The 15,091-nt window shown below is 55.7% G+C and overlaps 1 protein-coding gene across 1 annotated transcript in view; it reads right to left on the bottom strand.

Annotated features, from left to right (window-relative positions):
• Positions 1-11,591, bottom strand: part of LOC147911595 (interleukin-3 receptor subunit alpha-like) — a 62,503-nt gene extending 50,912 nt beyond the window's left edge. The window contains exons 1-5 of the mRNA XM_087427931.1: positions 11,459-11,591; positions 3,615-3,741; positions 3,388-3,517; positions 2,745-2,926; positions 1,073-1,206 (exon numbers count right to left, since the gene is read on the bottom strand). Of these exons, the coding sequence (XP_087284057.1) occupies positions 1,073-1,206; positions 2,745-2,926; positions 3,388-3,517; positions 3,615-3,741; positions 11,459-11,590 (705 nt within the window). The 5' untranslated portion in view covers position 11,591. The remainder of the gene's footprint in view (positions 1-1,072; positions 1,207-2,744; positions 2,927-3,387; positions 3,518-3,614; positions 3,742-11,458) is intronic.
• Positions 11,592-15,091: the final 3,500 nt, after the last annotated feature.

Raw genomic sequence — 15,091 nt, 5'->3', positions numbered from 1 at the left:
CGCAAAACGTCCATCACCAGGAGTGCACCCCAATGGAGACTGTGGAGTCTGGGTGACAATGACGTGCGAATGCACCTTCGTCCCTTGTGACAAATGTGCCATCTGGTGGGGATGTGGACGACGGGCGTGTATGGGAGTCTCCGCCCCTTCCCCTCCACTTTGCTGTGACCCTAAATTGCTCTCAAAAAGAAAGTCCATTTCAAAGGGAAAAAGGAAAAAAAACTAACGGGGGGCCGGCCATGGCGACCTAAACACGAAATTCCGAAAACGAGCCCGACGGCAACAGCAGCAAAAAGACTAAAATTCTTAGGAACACGTTTACCAAAAGAAGCGCAGAGTTTGTCCCCTGAAAACGAGAAAATGTAGCTGAAAGAGACGTAAAAACCTTAAGAAATTGGAAAGACACCCCGTGCTCGGCGATCAGAAGCCTTCAGACACTAAGACGGCAAAAATCGGCAACTTGATGCACAGATTCGATCAATTTCCACCAAAATCCCAATGACCTTTGCTTTTTCCTTGTTTTTGCAGAATTGCACAAGTGAATGCAAAAACCCCTACTGAGTCGCGCGGCCCCCCGAACGCCCAAATCGGTCTGGAAACAGCGGAAAAGAGCCGCACGCGTCTCGCGTTCCGGTTTCAAAACCTGCTGGGAAGCTGTGGTCATCGAGACAGCGTGGACACGGTGTCGAGACGGACACTGAGCCAACGGTGTGGGACGGAAAGCCCGGAAATGAACCCGACGTTCATGCTCTAGTAATTCCCGACGAGGACGCCGAGACGTCCCAGCGGGGGAAGAACGGGCTTTTCCACAAGTGGAGCCGGGAAAACCCGATTTCCACGTGGGAAAGGATCACGCGGGATCCCTACCGCACCCCAAATACGAACATTATCCCCAAGTGGATCAAAAACCCAAACATCAGAGCTGAAACCGCGAAACCCTTAGCGTCAAACGCAGGTGTGATTCCCGGGGCCGCGGGCTCGGCAGCACGGCGTCCCCCGTCCCACCCCGAGGAACAGACCCGGGAAAGGCAATAGGGACCGGGGGACGTCGTGGGGCGCGTGGGGCGCTCACCTGTCTCTGGAAGTCCAGTTGGTAGCACAGCATGTGACTCGGGACCCCAAATCTCGTCCTGGGGTCGTCCCACCGCACAACGTGATGCGACCCGTTGAAGTCGATGGTCACGTTCGCCGGCGGGTTGTACTTTTCTAAGAAAAAAGACGCAGACGCTGCGGCGAGTGACAAAGACACCTGCCCCTCGGGGGAGGCGATGGGGGGACCCCTCGAGGGATGCGTCTGGGCGGTAAAGTCAGTTTCCTTTTGTGCGTGAAGGAGGAAAAGCCACCGGCCCGGGAAGCGGGGCCTCAGGCCGGCCGAGCGTGCCCTGGGGGACGTCCCCTCCATGGGGCGCGGGACCCCGGCCGGCCGGGGACCCGCCCGCGGACCCCGTGGTGCAGAATTCCTGGTGCCCGAGGCAGACGTGCCAGCGGATGGGAACATCCTGGTCCTCCATCCCTCCCCTCCTCGGGGACACCCTGCAATGCGGGGGGCTTCAGCCCGGATCTACGGGGACCCCACAAGACGCGGTCACATCTCGTCATCCTGAAGTCACCCAAGTGCCCGGCCCAGGCGGTCAGCCTAGATCCTAATGTCCTTCTGCCAGAAGGACGGCTTCCGGAAACCCCGCCGGTGGACCCCGGGATGCCAACGAGGTTGTGAGACACGGTCACCCAGGATCGGGACGGAGGGTCCCCGGAGGATGAAGGGTCCCGCCGTGAACAAAACCCCTGTCCGGGCAGCTGGCCCGTCCCCTGCCCCGGGGCCGGACACAGGTCAGCCGGGAGACATGCCTGCGCTCCCAGGACGCGCAGCCACCTCCGTCGTGCGCAGACCCCCTATGTGCAAGTTCGCCTCCTTCCTAAGGCGGGTTTGCAGCCCCCGGATGGTGGAGCGTCGAGGGCGTTCGCAAACGTGTGCAGAACGGCCAAAATCGTGTCGCCCGACGTCCGCGTCGCCGGCTGAGGTTGAGCGAGGCCATTTCTGCTCCTGGTTTCAGCTCTCAGTCCGCAAACAAGCGCCCTGACCTGGTCTGTCGAGGGTCGTTTTTTCCCCACTTTTGTGCTTTTATTTTCGGTGATTTTACTGTTTAAAATGCCCCCAGCGTCGCACCGAGGCACCGTCTTGTGTTCCTGCCGGGGATCAAAGGTCACCCCCAAATGTGACACTTTGGCGTGCGGGTTATTTCACGTTGGAGGCGATTGAGAATCCACAGGTGCAGAAGGAAACCTTCCTCGATCTTCCATTTTCTGACTAAAAGCAGGAACTTCTGAAAAATGAGGATTTCTCTGAACCACTTCTCTGGCCGTGAAGAGGATGGGGAGTCAGCACCAAGACGAATCTGCATAAAATAACCCTTATCTTCCATGAGTTTCCCCTGTATTCAGCGTCTCTACAAGCTCAAACCCCCTTTCTTTAATCTAGTCACTTCACAATTTTTTTGCTCTTTGCTCAAATGGTGTATAAGTCCCTAAGTCAAAGCTCTTCTTTGAGAGTTTTCATTTCTTTTCTATGGAGGAAACCCCCAGGCATATAAAGCTTAAAAATGAAGATTAAATTTGTGCACTTTTCTGCTGTCCATTAAGCCTCTGTGAGTTTAATTCACAAGCCCCAGTCACAGAACCCAAGAGGGTAGGGGAAAAGTTTTCTCTTCCCTTACATTCCTGAGCCCGGTGCGCAACCCTCTTACCCATCCGGACGGCGTTAAACGGCGTGAAGTCCAGGAAGCGGATGGCCGTTTCGTTGCTGGTCCCGTTCACCAAGAAGAAATAATCTCTCTGCACGGGTTCCCCGAGGTCATCCAAGTGGCAGCCCACGCGTGTACCCGTGGCGTCAACCACGTAGTGGGCGCATTCCGCCTCTCCGTCGTGCCTGTAACGTCCAGAGGGGGTGAAGCCCGGGGCGCGTCCCCCACTGGGGAGGCCTCATCGAAAACAAAACCTCCCCGTAACCAGAAAACCCTCTGGAAACGGAGCAGAGAAAGGAGGGAATTTTATCGTCGAATCAGCACAAAACCGGCGTTCCCCGAGACGGCGAAAATGGGGAGGAATCCCGCCTTTTGTGGAGCCGGGTGGGGACAGCCCATCCCACGCGTGCTCTCGAGAAAACGCTGGTGATTCCCTCGTCTTTTTAGGACGGAGGAGGGTTTGGGGTTGGGAGGCGGCTGGATTCCAACCGTCCTCCCGGGAGCTGGACGAGGGGCCCCTTCTTTCTGGATTTTGGGGACATTTCAGAGACGCCCTGGGTCCCCGCGGAGACGTCCCTGGCCCGTGGGACCAGCTGCCCCTGTGCCGTGAGGATCCCGACAGGTGAGGGAGGCCCCGCGGGCTCACCTGGAGGCCCACCAGTACAGGCGGTAGTGGACGTCGGCCGGGGCGGCCGGGCCGGGCGTCCAGCTGCAGTTCAGGAAGCACAGGTCGTAGATGAGGCAGGAGAAGTTCATGGCCCCGGAACCTTCCCTGCCTGGGGAGACGACCCCCGCGCTCACCCCCTGGGCCACGGCCCCCGGGACCCCGGCGACGCCGACGGCGCTCGAGGTGGGCAGGGGAGGGGACCTCACCTGGGTTCTCGAAGGCCAGGACCTCCAGGAACGCGACCCCCTCGGAGGTCACGTTCAGGGTCAGGTTGGCCCCCCGGTGCAGCACGGAGTTGGGGAACTCGCAGAAGTGGGTGCCGTCCTCGCTGACCTGGCAGACGCACAATCAAGAACAAATCACCTGCGTGTGGGGCTCCCTCGGACCCCATTCAACCCCGTGACAGCCCCCCGAGGGGGTCGCTGGCGAGGACCCCACCTTGATCAAACTCATCCTGCGCTCCTCCGAGCTCTCCGCTCGCCCTGGGGCTGGAGAACCCAGTTTTGGCAAAGGATCCTCCTGATCCGCTTATGGAGAGTCCGCCCACCTCGATTCTACTTGGGATCAGATGACGTGACCCCAAAAGAGGACACTGGGGCGGGGAGGGGATGGGGAAACAGCAGACATGCGCACGAGCCCAGTGCCCTCCTCATATCTGCCCAAAACTGGGGCAGAAATTTCCCTTTATGAAGACGCCCCCTCTCTGCTCTCGTGTACCAGGAAGGGCAGAATGAATCTTATCACCGGAGAAAATTCTAGAGTCATCAGCCTGGAACCAGCACCTCGAGGAATCCTTATAACAAACCCTTATCTTCCGTTGGTTTCCCTGAATGTTCACCTTCCCCCAGCTGGCAGCCCCTAAAACCCTAAACTTCCTTTCTTTTGTCTTCTCACTTCTCTACAAACATATCTTGCTTTGTTACAAATGGTCAATAAGTCCCCCAAAATCGTGTTTAAGTACCCAAAGTGGTCCTAGCTGCTTCTTTGGGTCTTTATTTCTCCAGGAAGTCCTCCCTGTATGTGCAAAATTTAACATCAAACACAAATTATATCCCTTTTCTCTGGTTAATCTGTCTCTGGTCAGTTTAATTTGCAGGGCTCTATCACTGAACATAACAGTGTAGAGGAAAAACATTTTCCTTCCATGCAATACCTAACGCAGTCCTCTCCGGGGTTTTGCACCCGACTCCTTCACCCTCCCCGCTGGCTGTAAGGCCCCAGCTGCCCCTGTTGAATTCAGGCCCGAGTTCAAGCCTCTGCCCTATTGCAATTGTCTCAAATAAAGACTTTCTTGCCAATTTCTCTTTGGCAGCCCAGACCCTCTGAACCGGCACCTGCTTTTACTGAGACCCCCATGGGAGGCGTGTGAACGTCGGCGTTGGAGAAGGAGCCCTGGGCTGGACGGCTGGGCCTGGTTCTGCCTCTTCCGGCTGACCACTCTGAAATACCCGGGAAAGTGGCACAGGAGCGAGGGGGCAGGGCCCCGAAGGGGAGGGGCCCAGAAGGCGCAGCCGGAGAGAAGGGCAGAATGCGCCTATTTAGTCATTTCAGGGGGTTACGGACAACAGGCATTTATTTCTCTCAGTCCTGGAGGCTGGACGTCCGAGATCAAGGTTCCAGTTCATTCTGTGTCTGGAGACGACCCGCTTCCCGGTTCATAGACGGTGTCGTCACGTGGGGGACGGGGCGAGGGAACATCCCGGGGTCTCCTTTATAAAGGTACTGACCCCATTAATCTGTCTTTTGCCAGTTTAATTTGCAGGCCCCTGGCACCAGTTTAATTTGCAGGCCCCTGGCACAGAACACAGGAGGGCTCATGACCTGATCACCTCCCAAAGGTCCCCCCCAACCCCCACCATCATACTGGGGGTTCAGTTCTGACATCTGAATTTGGGGGACACAAACATTCGGTCGACAGCAGCCCCATCTGCACCACGAGGGACGAGCCGAATGGAGCATCTTCATTCGCTCACTGTCCCCACCGCAGAGCTCACCCTCGACCCCTCACCTCCGGGCTGCGCAGGTCGAGTCTCCACGACGTGTGCGACGAACAAATGCACAGGCCTCCGGCCGGGCCCACAGCTGAGGGGTGCTTCCCCCGGGACCCGGGAGTGTCTGCCCCGAAAACCGACCCGCCGTCTCCACGGACCAGCCCAGAGGGGCAGCCTACACACAAGCCGGCTTCCGGGAACCAGACCCCCGTCTCTACCACCATCCCCAGGCTCAGGATAACCCCCGTGGCCGTCGGCCCACCGGCGCCAGGACTCGATTATAACCCCGCAATTTCCCCCATGTCGTCCTCCTTCCCTCCTCTGACTGAGCGCAGAACCTCCCGGGAAACGACCCCGGCCCCGGGTCCCCCCTCTGGGGCCGTGTTATGACCACGAAGAGGCCGGAGAGTCGGCGTCCAGACGGAACCGCACGGATAAACCTGGTGAGATCACCCTTATCTGCTCACGCTTGCCCTCACACCTTTAATTTCCCACAACTTGCTGCTCTTGGAAACCAAGCCCCGTCTTTCCTCTGTCTTCCCAGGTCTCCACGATTTCTTGCTCTTTACTCAAAAGGGCACATAAACTCTCAGTCCCAACTGCCTCTTTGGGGGGGGTTCTCTTCTCTCCAGGAAGCCCCCACCGTAGGCCCCGTAAGATTTTTAACGTCATATAAAACGTGGATGCCGTTTCTCCCGTTCATCTGTCTTCGGTCTGTTTAGTTTGCAGGGCCCTTTCACATCACACAAGAGTGTATGGAGCCTTCCCAGTCCTCTGCCTGCCTCCGAGGCTCTGCCAGATGCAAGGGACGGTGGCCGAGCCCCTGCTCCAGCCAGTTCTGCATAAACAGCCTCGTGTGTCCTCGCTGGGCTGGGCGTTTGGTTGAGTCACGCAGGTTTCTTGCTCGTTTGCTAATAAAAGTGTTCCCTTCCTCTCGCACGTTTGTCGGGTGGCCTTTCGGGGTGTTTTTAATGACGGTTCCCCGGCAAGTGTCGTCGGGGACGTTCCGGGACGGGGACGGCGAGGGACACGTGAGATCCGAGGAGGCTCCGGCCCAGGTGGAAGAACCGGGGCCACAGCGGGAACGTCGCGGGCGCTCAGCTCCGTCCCGCACACACCGGGCTGGGGCGTCCCCCGTCCTTCAAACTAGAGCAAACGGGCCCCAAACAGGGGGTCCCGGAACCGATTGCGCCTCCGGAAGGAACCGAGGGTTTTCCTGGAGACACAAGTAGGACGCGCTCCACTTCCGTTTCTATGGAAACACGTTCCCCTGAAAAGGATTTTCTCCAGAAGAAAAAAAAAAAAAGTTGCTTTGAGATCCTAAAAGGAAAGAAAACGTAAGTTTTCCAACCAGGAAGGAGAGATGGTGCGAAAAAGGCGAATTTCGGGAAAATTACCAATTTTACGGATAACAAAGGATTCCTGAAAACAGCCAGGCAGGGGAAATCTGTGATCTGCGGAAAAGTCAGGCCGAGTAACGGCTTTGAAACACCCCACAGGAGGCAGCCCCGGGGGCGCAGTTTTTAGGGGGAAAATGTGGCAAAAGAGGTTTAAGTGCAGCCGGGCGTGTTGGGGACAAAATGAGGAGAAATGACCCTTCTTAGGTAGCGAGGGCTCGAGAAACGTCCCAACGGGGCGTCAAAAAGGTGAACACAAATCTAAACTGAAGAAATTAGTGTTTTCCTGGTGCCCCCCCGCCTTAGCATCCCTTCAGAAAACGTACAATTGTGTAGCTCCCTGGTCTCCCTGAAATGTGTGCAAATCTCCTTAAAAGCTGAAGGGCGTCCCACCAGTTTGGCAGCCCAGGAACGTGATTCCTGGGGCCCCGGAGCGTCAGGAAGGGGGTCCTGCCTCCCGTCTCTGGGGGGGTTTTGCTCCAAGAGTGAACCTCCCGCTCGTCGAAAAGATGGGAGCAGCTTCCTTTTCCCTCGGGATCAAGACAGTGAACGTGTGTGACGGGCTGCGTCTGCCCGGCCCTACAGAAAGGGCGATTCCTCCCGCCTCTGCGTCTCACAGCGGCTGCCTGTGACGCCCATCACGTTCTAGCTTCCTGCCTGTCGATGATAAAACGTGCTCCTTCCCTTCTGCCTTCGTGGGGACGTTTCTGGGTCGGCAGGAGACTTTGTTCTATTTGTTTATGCGAACACGTATTTATTTATTGCGCTCTCTGTTTTAGGGTTTTAGAAAAATTTTTTTCAATTTCTCTTTTTTTGTGTTGCGGTCAAATATACATAATGTAAGATTTACCCTTCTACCCTTTTTTAAGGGCACGAGTCAGGCGCATTGGGCACATTCAAAATATTGTGCAATTATTACCTCCATTTCCAGCACAGTCCATCCCCCCGAATGCAGACCCCGCATCCACCAGCGGTCACTCCCCAGCCCCGGGCACCCATAATCCACTTTCTGCCTGTGGATTCGCCTGTTCTGGACGTTTCACGTAAACGGGGTCACACGCTGTGCGTCCTCTTGTGTCTGGTTCCCTCCCTGAGCATCACGGCCTCAAGGTCCCTCCGGGGCGTAGCCGTGTCCGAGCTTCACGCCTGCTCACGCCTCCACGGGAGATTTTACTTGTAATTATATTTCCCCTTAGCATCTTTCCCGAAAACCCTACTTGGATTGGGACAAAATGAGGAATTAGAGAAACAGACATCGACAGCCACCAGCCCAGCCCCGAGCTAAGCGCCCCCTACGGACCCCACACACGGAAACACAATTGAGGACGCGCAAGAAAAAACCATATTATGTGAAAAAACGAAACCAGCACGAGCACATCCCGCCTCTGAGGTCCCAGATGACGGGGCGGAGGGCGGCCGCGCGCACGGGGGTCCACGTGGCATCCACTCCCCCCGTGACCGGTCGGGGGGAGCGCCCTGGTGACACTAAGTGTACGGTTTCAGATTTCCTCAAGTCACAAACTGGTGGAAATCTGAGCAGCCTCGGAAAACGTCGTGCGTGGGCCAAATCCACGGGAAAAACCCACAAAGAAAAGGAAGAATCCCGTAGCCGGAGACACAGAGAAAACGCGCCCGGAATTCTTCATCAGTCGACACAGAGAAGGCACAAAAGGAGGAAAAATGATGCACGGGGGGGTGTCGCCAATGAGACAAGTGGGTGCGATGCATCGATTAATAAAACGACGCTCAGATGTCACTCAAGGTGACAACCCGCAGGAGCTGTGGCTTAGGGGACGCTGGGGACGACCCCAAAGCAAGAGGCCGGCCGGGCTCCCGGGAGGACAGGGAGATGGACTCCCCACGAGGCTCAAGTCCGCGGTGGCAGGACAGGGCACCCGGCGCCTCTGTCCTCGTCCCCAGCCGACCCTCCACGGGGGCTGGTGACAAAGGGACAAAAATGACAGCCTTGAGGATGAAGAAAACCCGGGCACCTCGAAGCTGGCTTCCCTCTGCGTTGGCGGGTACCCCTCCCGAATCCGGGCTCACGGAAAACCCAAATCACACCCCAAGCGAAAACGTCACAGCCGCGCTTTCTGGGTCCCCAAAAGTCTGCCACTCGGGAGAGGAAAGGAAGGCCAGCAACTTAAACAACAGAGTGAGTGTTTCCCCTAATTAAGTCTGCGGAGAAGGCGGGAATCAGGGCCCCAGAAGGAGGCTCGGCTGTTACATCCTTTTACTGGGAAGCCCCAAGGAGGGACTACTCGGCCAGTCATTCAATTAAACAAATTAGAGACCCTCCTTTTCCAAAGAACTGGCTTATTTTTTTTTTCTAGGAGAAAACCCTCAAAATCAATCCCAGAGCAGGAGGAAGGAAATGCACCCACGACCGGAGATTCGGGAAACAGAAGAAAACACACAGCCACGCGCCGTCGTCCACAGAAAATGCTAATGGACTCGATTTTACGTCGCCAGCAGAACGCCGAGGTCAGACCGTCGAGATGGCTTCCAGAAAAAGGGACAATTCTGCTTAAAAAGATAGTAAAACCCAAGAAGTCGTACCCATGAACCAAATTCAACGTTATTTTTTAAAAATCTACTAAGATTGTCTAGACTTTGTTTCAGTGATGGTAGAACGCTGTAAGAAAATGCAATAATATGATAACACATCAATGAGGTCAATGAGGAAAATATTGATAATCTGAAAAGATGTCACACCCGCCAAAAAAAAAGCTTTCAAAAATATGTAAATTCTGTGCCGGAGAGGTGATCCCCGCAAATGTTCAAATTTAGAGAGATTACGGGAAACCGCTAGACGCAAAGATCAGAAATTCCTGCACCGACAGCCAAGGAAGATAAAATTGAAAAAAAAAACGCAAGTTCAATAGCAAGAGAGAGCTGAAAAATACCCAGAAATTACGAAGACACAAAGGAAGCGACGACAATTTACGGGGAGACAGAATCAGCCTGAAAAAGGCAGAGGGACCCAGGATTCTCAGGAAAAGGCTGAAGACTATCAAATTTCTAGTCCATTTCTGCATCTAACGTATTTCCAGCAAAAATTCCAAAAGCATCATTTTTGACAGGAAACTGCACAAAAAGATTCTAAAGTGTTCCCAAGCATCAAAACAGCGCCATATTGGATGGCTGCTTTGGCCCATTTCTGTCCAGTGGACTTGGGACAGAAGGGAGGCACTGGGGCCATATTGGAATCTCTCCCTGTGTCCACTCACAGCTGACCAGGCACGAAGGGCGTCCATTGGGGGCCACATTGGGCCATATTGGAATCACTTCATATGTCCACTCACGGCTGACCAGGCATGAAGGGCCTCCATTGGGGGCCACATTGGTGCCATATTGGATCCTCTTCCTGTGTCCACTCACAGCTGACGAGGGATGAAGGGCGTCCATTTGGGGCCACATTGGGCCATATTGGAATTTCTTTCTGTGTCCACTCACAGCTGACCAGGGATGAAGGGCGTCCATTGGGGCCATATATGTGCCATATTGGAATCACTGGATATGTCCACTCACAGCTGACGAGGGATGACGGGTGTCCATTTGGGGACATATTGGGGCCATATTGGATCCTCTTCCTGTGTCCACTCACAGCTGACCAGGGATGACGGGCGCCCATCTGGGGCCACATTGGTGCCATACTGGAATCATTTCATTTACCCGTTCCTGTCCAGTGGACTTAGGAAGGAAAAGGGGCTCCCGAGTGGACACGGACACCCCTCACTCCAAGAACAGAAAGGAGCCAGCTTTGCAGGCGACCAGTGGGACCTCCTGAAACCCATTATTCTCTAAGACGTGGATATTAAGGTTTCAAGCAGATAAAGAACATACTCCTATTTTTTTCATAATTTTAAAATTTTCAAAGTGTAGATGATAACGACGCCCCCAGACGGGTCTCCATGACCCCCTACGTGGAGGTCCTCCTTCCTGCCACCTCTCTTTTTGGGCCATAAAACATCATTCTGTTCACGTTTTCTTATACGTAAGGTGTGAAGGGCGCAGAATATGTCACTGCAAAATCTACCGCTCTGGCATAAGGATGATTTGAGCTGAAGGCAATTGAGAAAAACCTACACAAGAAAACGTCTCTGCCCTCCTCCACCTGCCTGAAGGCAGGACGTAGACTTGTAAAGTGTCCCCCTGTCCAGGAGTTAATGTCCAGAGACAATGCCAGAAGTCTCAACCTGGAGACGGCACCAGGGGAATCCACACAGCAAATCTTGCTAAAATTAACCCTCGTCTTCCGTTAATAATGGAACCCTCATATATTTATCATCCCACGATTGGCCACCCCTAAAAACTCAAAGTCTTTTTCCTTTGTCTTGTCACTTCTGTACAAATTCGTTGTTCTCTTGTTAAGATGTTATGTAAGCTCACATTTCAACCATCCCTTTGAGATGCTCAACACTCGTGGACGTGCATGAGACACGTGTTAATAAACTTTTTGCTTCCCTCTTGTTTGTCTGTCTTTTCTCACTTTAATTTGCAGGCCCCCGTCACTGAACCTGAGAAGATAGAGGACATCCTTTTTCCTCCCCAATAACAGTGATGCGAGTGGGAATCTAGGGCAAGGCGGCTACTCAAGAGGCGTTTTACACGGAAATTCACAAGGAGCAGAGCCCCGAGGCACGAGCCACGAGCACTCACCTGTGGGCTGGTACTGGTGGCAAGGTTGGGCGGGGTGTCTATTCTGCATTCTTCCTCAGTCACGTTTCTCCTGTAATTCCAGGTCAACATTTTTTTCCTCGCATCGAGCTTCATGTTTATAACGGGAGACATATTCTCCGGTGCTGTAATTAAAAAACGAACACTTAGCCAGAGTCGGGGGACCCCCCCCCACCCCGACTATTTCTTTACCGAGGCCAAATCCCCATAACGCAAAATTAACATTTTTTTAACGGGAACGATTCAGTGCCGTTTACCAGCACCTGAAAAGACGCTCCGCACCCCAGTCGTTAGGAAAATGAAACATCTCAGCCACCAGCAGGTGCCCCTGCACCCCCGTGAGGTCGGCTACAATCTGAACTTAAAGGTCCAGACAATAATTTTGGGGGAGGAAGTGGAGAAATCGGAACCCCGTGCACAGTGCAGGCGGGAATGCAAAGTGGGTCATTGTGAGCTGATTTAAAAATGAGGTTAATTCTCCCCGTTAGAAGAAAAAAAAAAAAAAAAAAACAGAAGAGAATCCCACTCTCCACCTTTGCTTCCGAAACTTCTCTCTCTGCCCTTTTCAAATGCACGTAAACCCCTAAATCCGCCTCTGGCCAGGGTCACAGTGCAGGACCCCGGAGCGTCTCTCTGAAGGGTGGTCATCAAACAAGCCCCGGTCCCCGCGGAGGACAGGGGTCTCACTCCCTCGGGCTTCAGGCTCCAGACGGAAAACCCACCCACGGGGATGAGCGGTGCCCCTCAGCCCTGTCAGGAGGGGGGATTTCTTTCCTCCCGTGCAGCCCCTTTAGGGGGTCATCCTGCTAATAAGGTTTTCCTTCTCTGGCACCTTCCCGGGGAGGTTTTCCAGGTTGGCGGGAAATGTTGCTTTCCACAACTTTCCTCCCATACGGGCAGAAGGTGTGACACCCCCGCTGGGTCTGGGGTCTGGGACTCGAGCTGCGGGACCACCCCTCTGGGTCCCCGCTTCTGCCGGAGGAGAGACGCGTCCACCTGATTTGCGAGGGGACCCCTGACCCTTGCAGGGAGACCGCGGGACGTGCTCTGGGTCCGGGGACCTCGTGTCCCCATCGGGCATCAGGGGTGGCCGTCCCCCCACGCTGCAGACCCCGACATCAGAGCTCGTGCCCACACCTACCCGCGTGGGGGTCCCTGCAGCACGCCGCGCTCAGGAGCAGCAGGAGGCTGACGACATCCAGCAGGGCCGCTGGGCCCTGGCCCCACAGCTGGCCCTACACGGGAAAGGGGACACCGCAGGTCAGAGCTCAGAGTCCGGCTGCACAGGAGCCTCCCCCCGGGGGAACCAGCCCCCTCAAAATGCTGAGGGGCCCGGGGGTGGCCCCTGGGGCCCTATCGAGTCAGCAAATTCCCCTCAGAATTTGGGGGTCACCTGGCGACATCAGATCCCCTTTTAAATCCTGCTTGAACCCCCCTTCAAATGACTCATAAAATTAACCCACATCTACGTCCACAACTTTCAGCAAACGGGAATTAAACACATTTTCCAGGCTCCTGCCCTGTTGTCTTTCCCCGGCCCACCGTGCCCGGCCATCCCCGGTCTACATGCCGGTTGCCGAGATGCATATGCAGGGACCCACTCAGACCCCCAGAGCTGCCATCACGACGATTTTAAGCTGATCCTCTTGTAAGTGGTGGCCGAGGGGCAGGAGGGGTGAGGCCCCCAGTGACAAGAAGAAGGGTCGTGTGACGAAGACGCCAGCCTGCAGCAGCCACTTTGGGGTATGAGGCAACTCTGTCTGGCCTGCCGTTTGCCTCCACCCAGATACCAGCCCTCGGCCGCAGAGCGAACCTGATGTTTTCCAGCAAAAGTGGAAGTTTTCTGTGTTTAAAATGCAAGTTTATGTTGGGCACCAGCGGCCCCTTCTCTTGCTTTTCCCCTCTCGCCTTCGCGGCCACGATTTGAGGTCAGAGATGTAAAGATCTGAGGTGTAAATGTGGGACTGAGGGAGAGTTGGGGGGCTCGCCCGTGGCCGCACGGCACGGCCACGTCTGGCTCAGGATGCAGTTAACGAGGCGTCGATTCTGTCCTTCCCAGGAGACACCCCACAGCCTTTCTGGGGAAAGGCGGCTTGCCCAGCACCCCGTGCAGACCTGCCCAGCAGAGCCTTTGTCCCCACCCGGCCCCGGGGGACCCAGCGCGGGCACGTAGGCGTCCCTCACTCGCCCTCGGCGCCTTTCATGCTGAAAAAGCCCAAACGGAAGCAGTTCCCGGAGAGATAAGACAGCAGAGAAGAACGGACGCCCGGACCACGTCCACCCTGTCCTACGTCCTTCTCCTTCCACAAAGCAGTGCAAGAGGACGGCTCCCCCCAAAACCACGTCCGGCTCTTCCCGTGGCCCTGGCAGCACTCATTCTAATCCCGCTCTTCCCCTACCTCTGAGGGAGACACCCAGCTGGCAGTGTTCTTCTCTCCCTCACTAACACGCGCCGTCACGGGGTCATGCAAACCAAGCGCCCCAAAGATGGAGAAAAAATCAACCCACCGGCCGGCCAGCTCCGTGCATCTCTCTCGGACCCTTCCAGCCTGGTCTCGCCTGGCCGGTGCTCCGGGGTGCACAGTGGCGGTCGCCTCTGTTGGATGACAGCCCAGAACCGAGGTTCCCCGTCCTGGGGGCGGCTGGCGGAATCAAGGCCCTGATAAGGCTGTCCCTTCTCTCTGGACTGTGCAGACTGTCCCCCGTCTCTCTCCCTTTTAAAGGATTCCTCGCGACGTCAGCATCTCCAGAAACGCCCCGTCTTCTGTCGGCCGCGTCTTCCTCCCCGACGCGTGACCGGGCCGGCGTTATCGTCTTGACGCACAGGAAGAGTTCTAACCCCGTCGGCCCTCCGTCATCCTCGTTTTATCGACATCTCGGCTTCCTCTTTCTGCAGCAGCATCTCTCTGCCCACTCTGGGTAACTGGGGTCTCGGTCCTCTGTCCCACGTTCTGGATCTTTCCTGCCCCCGTCTCAACGCCGGATCACCCTCCTCTCCACCCAGTGGTGGGTGGTTCCTTGTCAGGTTCTCCGAGACGTGATCAACGATTCCCGCCCCAGTGCACGTCCTCAAGGCTCCGCTGAGCCGGCAGGCAGGCCCTTCAGAGCATCCTTTGCTAAAGACGGGCCCACACAGCTACTCCTTGGATGGGAAGGCTCCTTCTCAGCGTGGGAGCCCGACCTTCCTTCTTCCGTGAGAACACCCCCCCCTGCAGCCTGTATCACGCAGTGTAGACGAGAGAGATTCCGGACGTCAAGTGAGGGGGACTTCACGGCGACAAATACGCTTCTTGTGATGTGTATGCTCTGGAATTGCTCGGCCGAGGGCACCAGAGGACTGCGGGGTCCACGAGGTTACCGTTTCGTGTGATTCCCAGCCATCGTGCATTCATTAGACTCCAGCTGTGTATTTTGAGAGCGGGTGCCTCTTTCACTCTCGGATGCAGAACAAAGTGGGCGGTTTCTAGGGGACCGGGAGTGCCGGGGGGTCTCTCTTTGCTTTGTGCTGGAAAGGCAAGCTCCTCATGACTCCAGATTCCATATGGCGGCCTCTCCAGCGAGATCCCAAGAGTCAGGAAGCCAGACCTCCACGCAGGTGGCCGTGGAGCTGGGTCA

The sequence above is a fragment of the Ceratotherium simum genome, chromosome Y (assembly GCF_057802395.1).
Source record: "Ceratotherium simum simum isolate JZ-2026a chromosome Y, ASM5780239v1, whole genome shotgun sequence".
NCBI lineage: Eukaryota > Metazoa > Chordata > Mammalia > Perissodactyla > Rhinocerotidae > Ceratotherium > Ceratotherium simum.
The sequence above is the reverse complement of the archived record's forward strand: the minus strand, read 5'-3'. Positions and strand labels throughout refer to the sequence as shown.